At 42.2% G+C, this 15,123-nt stretch overlaps 2 protein-coding genes across 2 annotated transcripts in view; both read left to right on the top strand.

Moving 5' to 3' along the window:
- The first annotated feature begins 400 nt into the window (after positions 1 to 400).
- The window catches only part of LOC115189383 (NACHT, LRR and PYD domains-containing protein 12), a 79,936-nt gene continuing 65,213 nt past the window's right edge, over positions 401 to 15,123 (top strand). The window contains exons 1-5 of the mRNA XM_029747953.1: positions 401 to 509; positions 752 to 918; positions 1,023 to 2,820; positions 2,904 to 3,077; positions 3,788 to 3,961. Of these exons, the coding sequence (XP_029603813.1) occupies positions 439 to 509; positions 752 to 918; positions 1,023 to 2,820; positions 2,904 to 3,077; positions 3,788 to 3,961 (2,384 nt within the window). The 5' untranslated portion in view covers positions 401 to 438. The remainder of the gene's footprint in view (positions 510 to 751; positions 919 to 1,022; positions 2,821 to 2,903; positions 3,078 to 3,787; positions 3,962 to 15,123) is intronic.
- LOC115189429 (NACHT, LRR and PYD domains-containing protein 1b allele 2-like) lies at positions 9,024 to 13,928 on the top strand. Its single transcript, XM_029748057.1, has 8 exons — positions 9,024 to 9,246; positions 9,379 to 9,593; positions 9,782 to 10,041; positions 10,199 to 10,327; positions 10,481 to 10,613; positions 10,699 to 10,719; positions 11,530 to 11,812; positions 13,794 to 13,928. Exons 1-8 carry the CDS (start codon positions 9,098 to 9,100, stop codon positions 13,798 to 13,800), a joined length of 1,197 nt encoding a protein of 398 aa, XP_029603917.1. The 5' UTR covers positions 9,024 to 9,097; the 3' UTR covers positions 13,801 to 13,928.

The raw sequence follows: 15,123 nt of genomic DNA, 5'->3' as shown, positions 1-15,123 counted from the left end.
TGGAGTAGAGCTGTAGGTCTACAGCTCCATCTAGTGGTTGAGTTGGGGACAACAGATGTTGACAAATGTCAGCTAATGGGGATGCAAGTCAAATCAAATGAATAACATATTGGACTGTGTATGTTTGAATACAATATGAAGTCTGATTTAACTCTTTGACCTCAGACAGTAAATGTGTTGTTAATGGTTCTTCAACAATGTTCAGAAATATTGACTGTTCTGTTATTTCTTATTGTAGCTGAGTGAGCTGTGACTTACATCAAAATGAGTCTCTCTGGGGAGAGAGAGGAGCCCACTGCCTCTAAAATGAGCCTCTCTGGGGGGAGAGAGGAGGAGACCACTGCCTCTAAAATTAGTCTTTCTGGGGAGAGAGAGGAGTCCACTGCCTCTAAAATGAGCCTCTCTGGGGGGAGAGAGGAGGGGTCCACTGCCTCTAAAATGAGTCTTTCTGGGGAGAGAGAGGAGGAGACCACTGCCTCCAAAATGACTCAAGACACCAGTTCTAAGAGGTAAGAGATGACATGTAAAATATACAGTTCTCTTAAAGATATTAAACTAAAGAGAAAAGTGTTCCCAAATTACATAAAATGTAGGTCTATATCATTCACTTAAAAGGCCAGAAATGGATTTACCAATTGCAGACTGTAGCTTTATAAAGAAACATCAGGACTTCTAGAAGTTCTACTATACAGTTGTTAAAATTATGTAGATGATGTATTGATGAGGTGATCTGTCTCCCTGTTTTGTTCAGTGTCCAGAAGCCAAGAGCAGAGTCACCTACAACCAGCCTGCTATCAATGAAGAGTGATCAGCCACCTACTTTCAGCCAGGAACCATTACCAGATGACAATAAGGAAGTGGAGAGTTTGGACAGTGAGGATCCATTAAAGATCACACACAACCTTCTGGACAGAAGACGTAAGACTGTGTTTCATACAATATTACAAAGAATGGTACAAAGGCCCTTTATAAAACACACACACACAAACTTATGAGTCCCAACTCTCATTGTTTTCCTACAGGTCAAACTCTGCTGACAGTCCAACAAGACATTAAGGCTAAACTGAAACACAAGTATCAACACATATCTGAAGGAATTGGACACCATGGAAACCAAAGTCTGTTAAAGGACATCTACACAGAGCTCTACATCACAGAGGGTGGAAGTGGAGGGCTCAATAATGAACATGAGGTTAGACAGATAGAGATGGCATCCAAGAAACAAACCACACAAGAGACACCAATCAAATGCAACGACATCTTCAAACCTTTACCTGAACAAGACAAACCTATCAGAACTGTGCTGACGAAAGGAATCGCTGGCATTGGAAAAACAGTCTCTGTGCAGAAGGTCATCCTTGACTGGGCAGAGGGAAAAGCAAATCAGGATGTTAATTTCATGTTTCCTCTTCCTTTCCGTGATCTGAACCTGAAAAAGGACCAATACAGTCTGATGCAACTTCTTTCCCACTACTTCTCAGAGCTGAAAGAGATTGACAGCATTGAAGATGGTGAAACCAAAACTGTTTTTATTTTTGATGGTCTGGATGAGTGTCGACTTCCTCTAGACTTCAAAAACAATGAGAAGTGCTGTGATGTCACGAAGCCAACCTCAGTGGACGTGCTGCTGACAAACCTCCTCGAGGGGAATCTGCTTCCCTCTGCTCTCGTCTGGATAACCTCACGGCCTGTAGCAGCCAATCAGATCCCTCCTGAGTGTGTTGACCAGGTGACAGAGGTACAAGGGTTCAATGATCCACAGAAGGAGGAGTATTTCAGAAAGAAAATCCCAGATCAGAATCTGGCCAATGATATCATCAAACACATGAAGACATCAAGGAGCCTCCACATCATGTGCCACATGCCAGTCTTCTGTTGGATATCAGCCACTGTCCTTGAGATGATACTGAAAGAGGCAGAGAAGGATGAAGTCCCCAAAACTCTGACCCAGATGTACTCACACTTCATACTCATCCAAACCATTGTGAAGAACAAGAAGTACAACAAAGCCACAGAGACAAACCCAAAGGAACTGTCTCAGTCAGACAAAGAGATGATCCTGAAACTGGCAAAGCTGGCTTTCCAACAGCTGCAGAAGGGCAACCTGATCTTCTATGAGGAGGACCTGAGAGAGTGTGGCCTTGATGTCACAGAGGCATCAGAGTACTCAGCATTGTGTACAGAGATCTTTAAAGAAGAATCTGGGCTGTACCAAGACAAGGTCTACAGCTTTGTGCATCTGAGCATTCAGGAGTTTCTAGCAGCAGTGCATGCTTTAGAATCATTTCTGGACAAGAAGGAAAATGTTTTCTCCCCCACTAGTGATGATAAAGAGGAGTCAATCCAGTTGTCTGACTTACACAGGACAGCAGTGGACCAAGCCTTGAAGAGTGAGAATGGACACCTGGACCTGGTCCTACGTTTCCTTCTGGGTCTCTCACTGGAGTCCAATCAGAATCTGTTACGAGGCCTTCTGACGCAGACAGGAAATACAACACAGACCAATGACGAAACAGTTGAGAGAACAGTCAGGTACCTTTCAGAAAAGATCAATGAGGAATCCTCACCAGAAAGGATCATCAACTTGTTCCACTGTCTGAATGAACTTGGTGCCAACTCTCTAGTTGAAGACATGCAGACCTCCCTGCGATCAGGAACTCTTTCAGAAACAGAGCTAAAACCTGACCAATGTTCAGCCCTGGCCTACCTGTTACTTATGTCAGAGGAGGTGCTGGAGGAGTTTGACCTGAAGACATACAACACATCAAAGGAAGGTTATCAGAGGTTGCTGCCGGTAGTGAAATCCTGCAAGAGAGCACTGTAAGTTCTGTTATTGAGTTGATGTTTACAGTATCATTATAATGAAGGATTTGTATATCTAACAGATTATCTCCTCTCTCCAGACTGGATGGCTGTAAACTGACATCTAAATCCTGTGAGACTCTGGCCTCAGCTCTGCAGACACCAAACTCCTCCCTGAGAGAACTGGACCTCAGCTTCAATGACCTGGGAGACAGAGGAGTGGAGCTACTGTGTGTTGGACTAACCAGTCCACTCTGCAACATACAGACACTAGTGTGAGTTAAATATCTTCAGTATGCACTGTCTTTATAGTGTTGATATATTTGTAGTAATTATGTTTTTACATTTTTTTGAACATCTTGGTTAATATGCAGAAACATACATACAATGTGATAAATATAAGAAACTAGGTTTAAATATCTTGAGTGAGTTAGTATGTTTTTAACATAGTCTAATCATGTCCTTCTGTTATTGTCTTAATGCAGCTCATTATTCTTAAAGCTTTCCATATTTAACAGTGTGTTGACGTATCTCTTCTCTCCAGACTGGATGGCTGTAACCTCACATATGAATTCTGTGAGACTCTGACCTCAGCTCTGCAGACACCAAACTGCCCCCTGAGAGAACTGGACCTCAGCAACAATGACCTGGGAGACAGAGGAGTGGAGCTGCTCTGTGTTGGACTAACCAGTCCACTCTGCAACATACAGACACTAGTGTGAGTTAAATATCTTCAGTATGCACTGTCTTTATAGTGTTGATATATTTGTAGTAATTATGTTTTTACATTTTTTTGAACATCTTGGTTAATATGCAGAAACATACATACAATGTGATAAATATAAGAAACTAGGTTTAAATATCTTGAGTGAGTTAGTATGTTTTTAACATAGTCTAATCATGTCCTTCTGTTATTGTCTTAATGCAGCTCATTATTCTTAAAGCTTTCCATATTTAACAGTGTCGACATATCTCCTCTCTCCAGACTGGATGGCTGTAACCTCACATATGAATCCTGTGAGACTCTGGCTTCAGCTCTGCAGATACCAAACTCCTCCCTGAGAGAACTGGACCTCAGCTACAATGACCTGGAAGACAGAGGAGTGGAGCTGCTCTGTGTTGGACTAACCAGTCCACTCTGCAACATACAGACACTAGTGTGAGTTAATATCTTCAGTATGAGTTATTATGTGGATGTTTTAAACATATGTTCATCATGTGCTCTTCTCCCCTCTAGTTTAGGTCAGTGTGGTCTGACAGAGGGTTGCTGTTCAGATCTGGCCTCAGTCCTGAGTTCACCCAACTCACAACTGAAACAACTGGAGCTGAGAGACAATGACCTGCAGGACTCAGGAGTTACACTGCTGTCTGCTGGATTGGAGGATCCAGACTGTAAACTACACACACTGGGGTAAGTACAGTTGTTTCAGTCAGGTCTGTACTGAGCTGAGTTACACTGCTGTCTGCTGGACTGGAGGATCCAGACTGTAAACTACACACACTGGGGTAAGTACAGCTGTTTCAGTCAGGTCAGTACTGAGTTAGTAAAACAAATACTCTGAAAATCTGATGTTTCATGACAATGTTTGTGTCATGGAAAAATGGATGGGTGTCCTACAAGATGATTGACACCAGTACATCAACCTAGACAGCTGTTGTGTGTCTCTCTGTAGGCTGTCTGGCTGTCTGGTCACAGAGGAGGGCTGTGCTGCTCTGTCTTCAGCTCTGAGGTCAAACCCCTCCCACCTGAAAGAGCTGGACCTGAGCTACAATCACCCAGGAGACTCTGTAGGAGGACTGCTTTCAGCTGCTCTGGTGGATCCCACATATAAACTGATGAAGCTGAAGTAAGTCAGAATAGATGTCCTAATAGTGTGAGCAGTGGTTGTGTCATATGTAGTGTAGTAGGTTCAGTAACATGAGGACATGATGGTAGAATTAAGGGGAAGTTTACTCAGCAGGCTGAGCACTCCAACACAGCATACATCATCACCACATGAATACTCTTCTTCTGCATCTCTGATATCCTGTTGGAATTGTACTCCGCTCTGTATGCAGTAGGTAGGATAGAATACCTGTATGTCTCTAGTAATGAATTGTACTCTGTTCTGTATGCAGTAGGTAGGATAGAATACCTGTATGTCTCTAGTAATGAATTGTACTCCGTTCTGAATGCAGTAGGTAGGATAGAATACCTGTATGTCTCTAGTAATGAATTGTACTCCGTTCTGTATGCAGTAGGTATGATAGAATACCTGTATGTCTCTAGTAATGAATTGTACTTCGTTCTGTATGCAGTAGGTAGGATAGAATACCGGTATGTCTCTAGTAATGAATTGTACTCCGTTCTGTATGCAGTGGGTAGGATATAATACCTGTATGTCTCTAGTAATGAATTGTACTCTGTTCTGTATGCAGTAGGTATGATAGAATACCTGTATGTCTCTAGTAATGAATTGTACTCTGTTCTGTATGCAGTAGGTATGATAGAATACCTGTTTGTCTCTAGTAATGAATTGTACTCCGTTCTGTATGCAGTAGGTAGTATAGAATACCTGTATGTCTCAAGTAATGAATTGTACTCTGTTCTGTATGCAGTAGGTAGGATAGAATACCTGTATGTCTCTAGTAATGAATTGTACTCCGTTCTGAATGCAGTAGGTAGGATAGAATACCTGTATGTCTCTAGTAATGAATTGTACTCCGTTCTGTATGCAGTAGGTATGATAGAATACCTGTATGTCTCTAGTAATGAATTGTACTTCGTTCTGTATGCAGTAGGTAGGATAGAATACCGGTATGTCTCTAGTAATGAATTGTACTCCGTTCTGTATGCAGTGGGTAGGATATAATACCTGTATGTCTCTAGTAATGAATTGTACTCTGTTCTGTATGCAGTAGGTATGATAGAATACCTGTATGTCTCTAGTAATGAATTGTACTCTGTTCTGTATGCAGTAGGTATGATAGAATACCTGTTTGTCTCTAGTAATGAATTGTACTCCGTTCTGTATGCAGTAGGTAGTATAGAATACCTGTATGTCTCAAGTAATGAATTGTACTCTGTTCTGTATGCAGTAGGTAGTGTGTAATACCTGTATGTCTCTAGTAATGAATTGTACTCCGTTCTGTATGCAGTAGGTAGGATAGAATACCTGTATGTCTCTAGTAATGAACTTGGATAGTGCACCAGAACACAACAATATGGTTTAAATGTTGACTGCTTTATTAGGTCTTTGTCAGTCAATAACCTGTTTCTCCTACAGTGTGGATCATGGTGGAGAGTGCAGGCTGAAATCAGGGCTGAGGAAATGTACGTCTCTTCAATCCTAATTAACTACATATTCAGAACTATAGTAACATAGTACCTAATCAATACTTGTTCTGTTCCTACAAAACAACATTTTATATGAAGATGTGGTTTGATTAAACTCTCCTTTTGTCTACAGATGCCTGTCATCTCACCCTGGACCCAAATACAGTAAACCAACACCTGATACTGTCTGAGGGGAACAGGAAGGTGACACCGGTGAAAGAGAGGCAGCATTATGAAGACCATCCAGACAGATTTAACTGTATTCCCCAAGTTTTCTGCAGAGAAGGCTTATATGGATCTCGTTATTACTGGGAGGTGGAGAGGGATGGTGACTGGGATGGTGGCATGTTTGAGTTGGTGGCATTTGGTGTAGTGTACAAAGGAATAAAGAGGAAGGAAGTGGAACGTAGGACTGGATTGTCCTGGTGTTTAGTCTGCTCTCATAGGGGTTATGAATTTAGCCATGGAGTCAGCAGAATCATCTCTGATCCAGGTTCTAACAGAGTTGGTGTGTATCTGGACTGGCCAGCTGGTACTTTGTCCTTCTATAGTGTGTCCTCCTCTGGTACACTGACACACCTTTACACAGCACATGCCACATTCACTGAACCCCTCTATCCTGGGTTTGGGGTTTTCTCCTCCTCCTCAGTGACCCTGTGTCAGATAGATGACCAACACATTCAGAGGTGAGTCATAGCAATGTTTCATCATTTGTTTTCCTCTGGAATCATTTCTATAATTAGATTAGTAGTAGTGGTGTGTTTTAATGTGTTCTGTTGGACCTACGGACAGTTAGATTAGTAGTAGTGGTGTGTTTTAATGTGTTCTGTTGGACCTACAGACAGTTAGATTAGTAGTAGTGGTGTGTTTTAATGTGTTCTGTTGGACCTACGGACAGTTAGATTAGTTGACATAGTGGGTCATGTTTCAGTATGATATGTTGGAAAAAGGAATAAAGACAGACACCAATGTCAGTTCAATAGCCTTGTTCCTTGTTCCTTGCATTGTACAAATCCACGCGGAGTCCGGGGAACAGTCCGGCTAGTCGATTACCTATCAACTAGACTCCGTAACAGGTTATGTCACATTTAGGCAATGCACCCTACATAGGGAGCTGTTCTATCACCCTTTATCCACCCTTTGTACTGCTTATGAAGACTGTATGCATGCTATATAAAGCCTTTATAAGTTGTATGTAGTTAAATCACAGTCTATCCTTCTGCTTTACCAACACCAGAGATCATGGTGGAGAGAGTTGTATCAAGCCTGGACCTGAGGACACCAGAGACCATGGTGGAGAGAGTTGTATCAAGCCTGGACCTGAGAACACCAGAGACCATGGTGGAGAGAGTTGGATCAAGCCTGGACCTGAGGACACCAGAGACCATGGTGGAGAGAGTTGGATCAAGCCTGGACCTGAGGACACCAGAGACCATGGTGGAGAGAGTTGTATCAAGCCTGGACCTGAGGACACCAGAGACCATGGTGGAGAGAGTTGTATCAAGCCTGGACCTGACAACACCAGAGACCATGGTGGAGAGAGTTGTATCAAGCCTGGACCTGAGGACACCAGAGACCATGGTGGAGAGAGTTGTATCAAGCCTGGACCTGAGGACACCAGAGACCATGGTGGAGAGAGTTGTATCAAGCCTGGACCTGAGAACACCAGAGACCATGGTGGAGAGAGTTGGATCAAGCCTGGACCTGAGAAATGTGAGCGTTCATTATAGTTGAGTCCCAGGCAAGGAACACAATCATGATGTATTTGGTCAGAACAAACTTAAAGGTAGAGTCAGCGATATGACGTAGATGCACAAAGTAAACAGCATAGTGGGTCAATTTCTACAACAACTAAGAGTGTTGGAGCACAAGGCTAAACTTCTCCGCTGTTTTGGTCCCGTGATTACCACTCTGTAAGAGAGTGAAGAGAACCCTTCCACATAGGCAGATACTGTGTGTGACTGTGTGAGAGAGAAGTCGGGCATCTTGCTCATCACAATATCTGTGGTGCTGCTCGTACATCATCATTTAGCTGACTCTACCTTTAAGCTCTCATCCTAGGATCTACCAGAAATCAGGCCCCCAACATCTACAAAACATGGACCAGAACGATGATGTTTCCTGCTTCCACAAACATTCATTAATATAACACTAATGTCAGATTATGGTATGCTAATGAGTGTACATTCTGAGACTGTTGATCACTTATATTCATTTTTATTACAAGTCTATTTAATAATAATTCATTCATTATTACATGAGATTGTCCATTTTAAATAACAATACCTTTTGACTTCAGGGATTCCTCAGAGCTGTAAGACTTGTGACCATGTTGAGGTAAGTCATAATGTTAATTCTTACTTTTACATACCTGCAGGAGTCAGGTACAGTCTCAAAGCCAGGTGTGTACTGACCAACCATTCATACTGGGATATAGACAGTCCTGTGATCTGCTTTAGTAATATAAACACAGTCTCAAAGCCAGGTGTGTACTGACCAACCATTCATACTGGGATATAGACAGTCCTGTGTTCTGCTTTAGTAATATAAACACAGTCTCAAAGCCAGGTGTGTACTGACCAACCATTCATACTGGGATATAGACAGTCCTGTGTTCTGCTTTAGTAATATAAACACAGTCTCAAAGCCAGGTGTGTACTGACCAACCATTCATACTGGGATATAGACAGTCCTGTGTTCTGCTTTAGTAATATAAACACAGTCTCAAAGCCAGGTGTGTACTGACCAACCATTCATACTGGGATATAGACAGTCCTGTGTTCTGCTTGTAGTCATGCAGGATTTTAGCTGTTGTCATATTTTGTCATTAGACAGTTTAATTGATAAATCCCCAGCATTCCATGTAACATTGAATACATACATTAGATTAGTTACTTTGGTTAATGGGCCAGTTTCCCAGACACAGATTTAGTCTAGTCCTGGACCTTAAAGAACTTTCTATTGAAACTTCCATTGAGCATGCTTTTTAGTCCTGCACTAGACTCAATCTGTGTCCAGGAAACAGGCCCCATATGTATTACTGACATGCTTGTCCTTGTTCAGGACTCGACACACTGGCTTCAGATTGAACCCTTGACTTCCACTGTCCAGGGAGTGACAGTGTTCAGGTAAAATAACTACTTTTAACATTTCATTCCACCTGCTAGTGTATTTCCCCATTACCTTTGGGAATAGTCTTCTAATCCAACCTCTCCATTTGACCATTGACCCTCTCTACCACATCTTGTTGTTGCCCTCAGACACAGGACACCCAAAGGGAGTTATGAGTGCACAGTGTCTGGGCTCCGCTGGCTGTGTGAGAGAGATGTCATTCTGAAGTATCACTTCAGGAACTGGGAACCCTACAGTCAACTTCTGAAAGACATGCAGTACACACAAGGTGGTCCATTGCTGGACATCACTATGGAGTTAGGTGAACTGGAGGAAGTTCATCTGCCACACTGTGTCTGTTTAGGTAAAACCATATAGAAATAGTATTGAGAAAGACATTTCCATGTAACTGAGTTTCACTTCCTGAATGAATGAATGAACTATTCTGGGAGTTTGAGTTTACTGTGATCTGGTACTGCATATTCTTTGTGTTTTAGTTGGATGAATAATACAATATTTGTCTTTCTGTCTCCTTTTTATTGTGTTGTTCAGGGACCAACCCTTCTCTGAGGAATGAGATGAAGATTCTTCATGTAGAGGAACATGGAGTGTCTTTAGAGGAAGTGCATGAGGTCACCAGATTCCATGCTAAGATTCTCCATCCCAAGTTCTCAGCTATCTCTGTTATACTGAGCTATATCTTTTCTTGGAACGTCGATGTCCACTGTGAGCTGATGCTCTATCTGACAGTGATGAAGGAAACACTAATTCCACGCCTATACCTGTTCCCCAGTAACCCCGGCCAAATACTGGTGAGGTATCATTATTATAGAGATGGCATTAACTAACCAGTGGTGCAGTTTATGTTGACCCTCATTAAATGAAGATAAGTCTGTTGCTAGTTTTCTGAATAATGTTTGAATCAGACTGTACATTGACTGGCTGTGTATTCCATGCCTCGTTTCGCAGGCTGTGGAACAACAGGAATCAAAGTTTCAAGGGTCTAAAAGGTTTCCCAACACAAGACCAGAGCAGTCCTTCAAACTGAATAGTTCCTTCAGACTGAACATTCCCTGTTCTAACGCCATCAATCCACCGGTACAGTTTTAGTAGACTAAGAACATGAATCTGACATTAAGTCACATTTCTATGCATTGATCTCTCTCGCTCTCAATTCAATTCAAATGGCTTTATTGGCATGGGAAACATGTTTACATTGCTAAAGCAGTCTCTCTCTCCATGTCCCTCCAGAGGATTCAGCTCATACATAGAGACACCACACCAAGCTTTTTCAGGGCGGTTGTGAAAATGACAGGGATTGACATTGAGATGGAGTTATTCAGTGATGATGAGAGGACAGTATGGAAAGAAATTGTATCACGAGGTAGGAGCACATGTCAATCATCACTTTGTACTTTTGTACCAGATGCTATTTATAGTGATATAACCTCATGTTGTTTATCTTTCAGATGAGTACTATCAGAACCAAGGTAAGACCCAGATGCAGACTGTCCAAGTAACACTGTTTATTGTAACAGGGGCAGGCAAAGACCGGTCAAGGCAGGGGTCAGTAATCCAGAGAGGGTGCAAAATTTACAGATCAGCAGGCAGGGTCAGGGACAGGCAGAGTAGTCAGGCAGGCGGGCTAAGAGGCAGGACGGGCAGAGTGGTCAAGTAGGCGGGCTCAGAGTCAGGACAGGCAGAGTGGTCAGGCAGGCGGGCTCAGAGTCAGGACAGGCAGAGTGGTCAGGCAGGCGGGCTCAGAGTCAGGACAGGCAGAGTGGTCAGGCAGGCAGGCTCAGAGTCAGGACAGGCAAGGGTCAAAACCGTGAGGACAGGAAAAGAGAGACTGGGGGGAAAAAACAGGAGCTGAGACACAACGCTGGTTGACTTGAACAAACAAGACGAACTGGCAACAGACAAACAGAGAACACAGGAATAAGTACACAGGGGGTAATGGGGAGATGGGCGACACCTGGAGGGGGGTGGAGACAATCACAAAGACAGGTGAAACAGATCAGGGTGTGACAGAATACGTCACTGACACCCATTCAACAAGTAATTAAACATGAGAGTTACAGTGCATTCAGAAAGGATTCATGTTATGTAGAATAGACAATCGTGTCAGCCAGGGTAGGTGTCAATTCCAAATAAGTCAGTCAATTCAGGAAGTAAACTGTAATTCCAATTCAATAACCGGAAAAGGGCATCTACTTTCAATGACTTATAGGAAGACAAAAAAATGGTTTAATTCTGCTGTTCACCCTAAAGACATATTCATTTAATTCACCCCCCTTCAGCATTAACACTCCCTGGGATTCCTGCTGAGGAGTTTCTGAAGAAACACAGGGCTATACTCATTCAGGGAGTCAAAAACCCAATGCCAATAGCAGATGATCTGTCGTCAAAGAGCATGATTGGTGATGAAGAGTACTCCAGAATAAAAGCTGAAACAACTGAACAGGACCGAATGAGAGAACTACTGAGATCAGTCCTCCCTAAAGGACCAGAAGTGACGGGAGCTTGTCTCAAAGCTCTCATTGAACATGAACACCATCTTGTTAAGTACTTGAGTGAATCTAGGTAAGAGCGTTTTCTTTTCTCCCTCCCTTGAATATGTGGAATGATTAAATATAGGTCAAATAAAAACATAGCTACCCAGATCAAAGAGAAAGTCTTTTTCAGAATGGAAGCATGTTTTTGTGTTGCTGTCTGTAATAAATGACTCTTATTATAGTTCTGTCATAGAACCACCATCACATCATTATCTCAGGTGTATCATAGGACCATCATCACATCATTATCTCAGGTGTATCATAGGACCATCATCACATCATTATCTCAGGTGTATCATAGGACCATCATCACATAATTATCTCAGGTGTATCATAGGACCATCATCACATCATTATCTCAGGTGTATCATAGGACCATCATCACATCATTATCTCAGGTGTATCATAGAACCATCATCACATCATTATCTCAGGTGTATCATAGGATCATCATCACATCATTATCTCAGGTGTATCATAGGACCATCATCACATCATTATCTCAGGTGTATCATAGGACCATCATCACATCATTATCTCAGGTGTATCATAGGACCATCATCACATCATTATCTCAGGTGTATCATAGGACCATCATCACATCATTATCTCAGGTGTATCATAGGACCATCATCACATCATTATCTCAGGTGTATCATAGAACCATCATCACATCATTATCTCAGGTGTATCATAGGACCATCATTATCTCAGGTGTATCATAGAACCATCATCACATCATTATCTCAGGTGTATCAGAGGTCCATCACCACATCATTATCTCAGGTGTATCATAGGACCATCATCACCTAATTATCTCAGGTGTATCATAGGACCATCATCACATCATTATCTCAGGTGTATCATAGAACCATCATCACATCATTATCTCAGGTGTATCATAGAACCATCATCACATCATTATCTCAGGTGTATCATAGGACCATCATTATCTCAGGTGTATCATAGAACCATCATCACATCATTATCTCAGGTGTATCAGAGGTCCATCATCACATCATTATCTCAGGTGTATCATAGGACCATCATCACATCATTATCTCAGGTGTATCATAGGACCATCATTATCTCAGGTGTATCATAGGACCATCATCACATCATTATCTCAGGTGTATCATAGGACCATCATCACATCATTATCTCAGGTGTATCATAGAACCATCATCACATCATTATCTCAGGTGTATCATAGGATCATCATCACATCATTATCTCAGGTGTATCATAGGACCATCATCACATCATTATCTCAGGTGTATCATAGGACCATCATCACATAATTATCTCAGGTGTATCATAGGACCATCATCACATCATTATCTCAGGTGTATCATAGGACCATCATCACATCATTATCTCAGGTGTATCATAGGACCATCATCACATCATTATCTCAGGTGTATCATAGAACCATCATCACATCATTATCTCAGGTGTATCATAGGACCATCATTATCTCAGGTGTATCATAGAACCATCATCACATCATTATCTCAGGTGTATCAGAGGTCCATCACCACATCATTATCTCAGGTGTATCATAGGACCATCATCACCTAATTATCTCAGGTGTATCATAGGACCATCATCACATCATTATCTCAGGTGTATCATAGAACCATCATCACATCATTATCTCAGGTGTATCATAGAACCATCATCACATCATTATCTCAGGTGTATCATAGGACCATCATTATCTCAGGTGTATCATAGAACCATCATCACATCATTATCTCAGGTGTATCAGAGGTCCATCATCACATCATTATCTCAGGTGTATCATAGGACCATCATCACATCATTATCTCAGGTGTATCATAGGACCATCATTATCTCAGGTGTATCATAGGACCATCATCACATCATTATCTCAGGTGTATCATAGAACCATCATCACATCATTATCTCAGGTGTATCTCACTCCTCATTCTTCTCCATACTTTCTGATCTCTCTCTTCTCTTCTCCTCCATCCTCTGTCTTGTAGCACCTAATCTGAAGGTGCTGAGGCCTGTCTCCTAGTCTGTGGACAAAGACACTTCTTCACCTAATCTGAAGATGCTGAGGCCTGTCTCCTAGTCTGTGGACAAAGACACTTCTTCACCTAATCTGAAGATGCTGAGGCCTGTCTCCTAGTCTGTGGACAAAGACACTTCTTCACCTAATCTGAAGATGCTGAGGCCTGTCTCCTAGTCTGTGGACAAAGACACTTCTTCACCTAATCTGAAGATGCTGAGGCCTGTCTCCTAGTCTGTGGACAAAGACACTTCTTCACCTAATCTGAAAATGCTGAGGCCTGTCTCCTAGTCTGTGGACAAAGACACTTCTTCACCTAATCTGAAGATGCTGAGGCCTGTCTCCTAGTCTGTGGACAAAGACACTTCTTCACCTAATCTGAAGATGCTGAGGCCTGTCTCCTAGTCTGTGGACAAAGACACTTCTTCACCTAATCTGAAGATGCTGAGGCCTGTCTCCTAGTCTGTGGACAAAGACACTTCTTCACCTAATCTGAAGATGCTGAGGCCTGTCTCCTAGTCTGTGGACAAAGACACTTCTTCACCTAATCTGAAGGTGCTGAGGCCTGTCTCCTAGTCTTTGGACAAAGACACTTCTTCACCTAATCTGAAGGTGCTGAGGCCTGTCTCCTAGTCTGTGGACAAAGACACTTCTTCACCTAATCTGAAGGTGCTGAGGCCTGTCTCCTAGTCTGTGGACAAAGACACTTCTTCACCTAATCTGAAGATGCTGAGGCCTGTCTCCTAGTCAGTGGATAAAGACACTTCTTCACCTAATCTGAAGGTGCTGAGGCCTGTCTCCTAGTCTGTGGACAAAGACACTTCTTCACCTAATCTGAAGATGCTGAGGCCTGTCTCCTGGTCTGTGGACAAAGACACTTAAATGATTGTAAGGGAAATGTTTATGTTTGTGCTATTCTTTTAACAAATGTCTGTGTTTTATTCATGTGCTGTTCTGTAAACTAATTTGTGTGTTCATCAAGTGGCTGACTGTACAAATCCTCACTATCAGGAGCTGTAATTTGGCAGTAAGTCCAGATGTTGTTTTGAGAAGGAGATATCTCAGTTTCAAGGTCTCAATTTAGAGAGAAGATGCCTCATCAGGCCTCAGCTTAGAGAGAAGAAGACTGGTGAGGTGTTGGTCTGTTAGATGCTATGAACCAGTATTGGTCTGTTAAATGTTATGAACCAGTACTGGTCTGTTAAATTTTATGAACCAGTATTGGTCTGTTAAATGTTATGAATCAGTATTGGTCTGTTAAATGTTATGAACCAGTATTGGTCTGTTAAATGTTATGAACC

The sequence above is a fragment of the Salmo trutta genome, unplaced genomic scaffold, assembly GCF_901001165.1.
Source record: "Salmo trutta unplaced genomic scaffold, fSalTru1.1, whole genome shotgun sequence".
NCBI lineage: Eukaryota > Metazoa > Chordata > Actinopteri > Salmoniformes > Salmonidae > Salmo > Salmo trutta.
The sequence above is the reverse complement of the archived record's forward strand: the minus strand, read 5'-3'. Positions and strand labels throughout refer to the sequence as shown.

Bases quoted from the DNA above. Each gene is read 5' to 3' on its own strand.
- LOC115189429 (XM_029748057.1), top strand. From the start codon at position 9,098: ATGCTTTTTAGTCCTGCACTAGACTCAATCTGTGTCCAGGAAACAGGC. The intron at 9,247-9,378 runs GTAAAATAACTA...TGTTGCCCTCAG, and splicing joins CAGGGAGTGACAGTGTTCAG to ACACAGGACACCCAAAGGGA. The intron at 10,328-10,480 runs GTACAGTTTTAG...ATGTCCCTCCAG, and splicing joins CTAACGCCATCAATCCACCG to AGGATTCAGCTCATACATAG.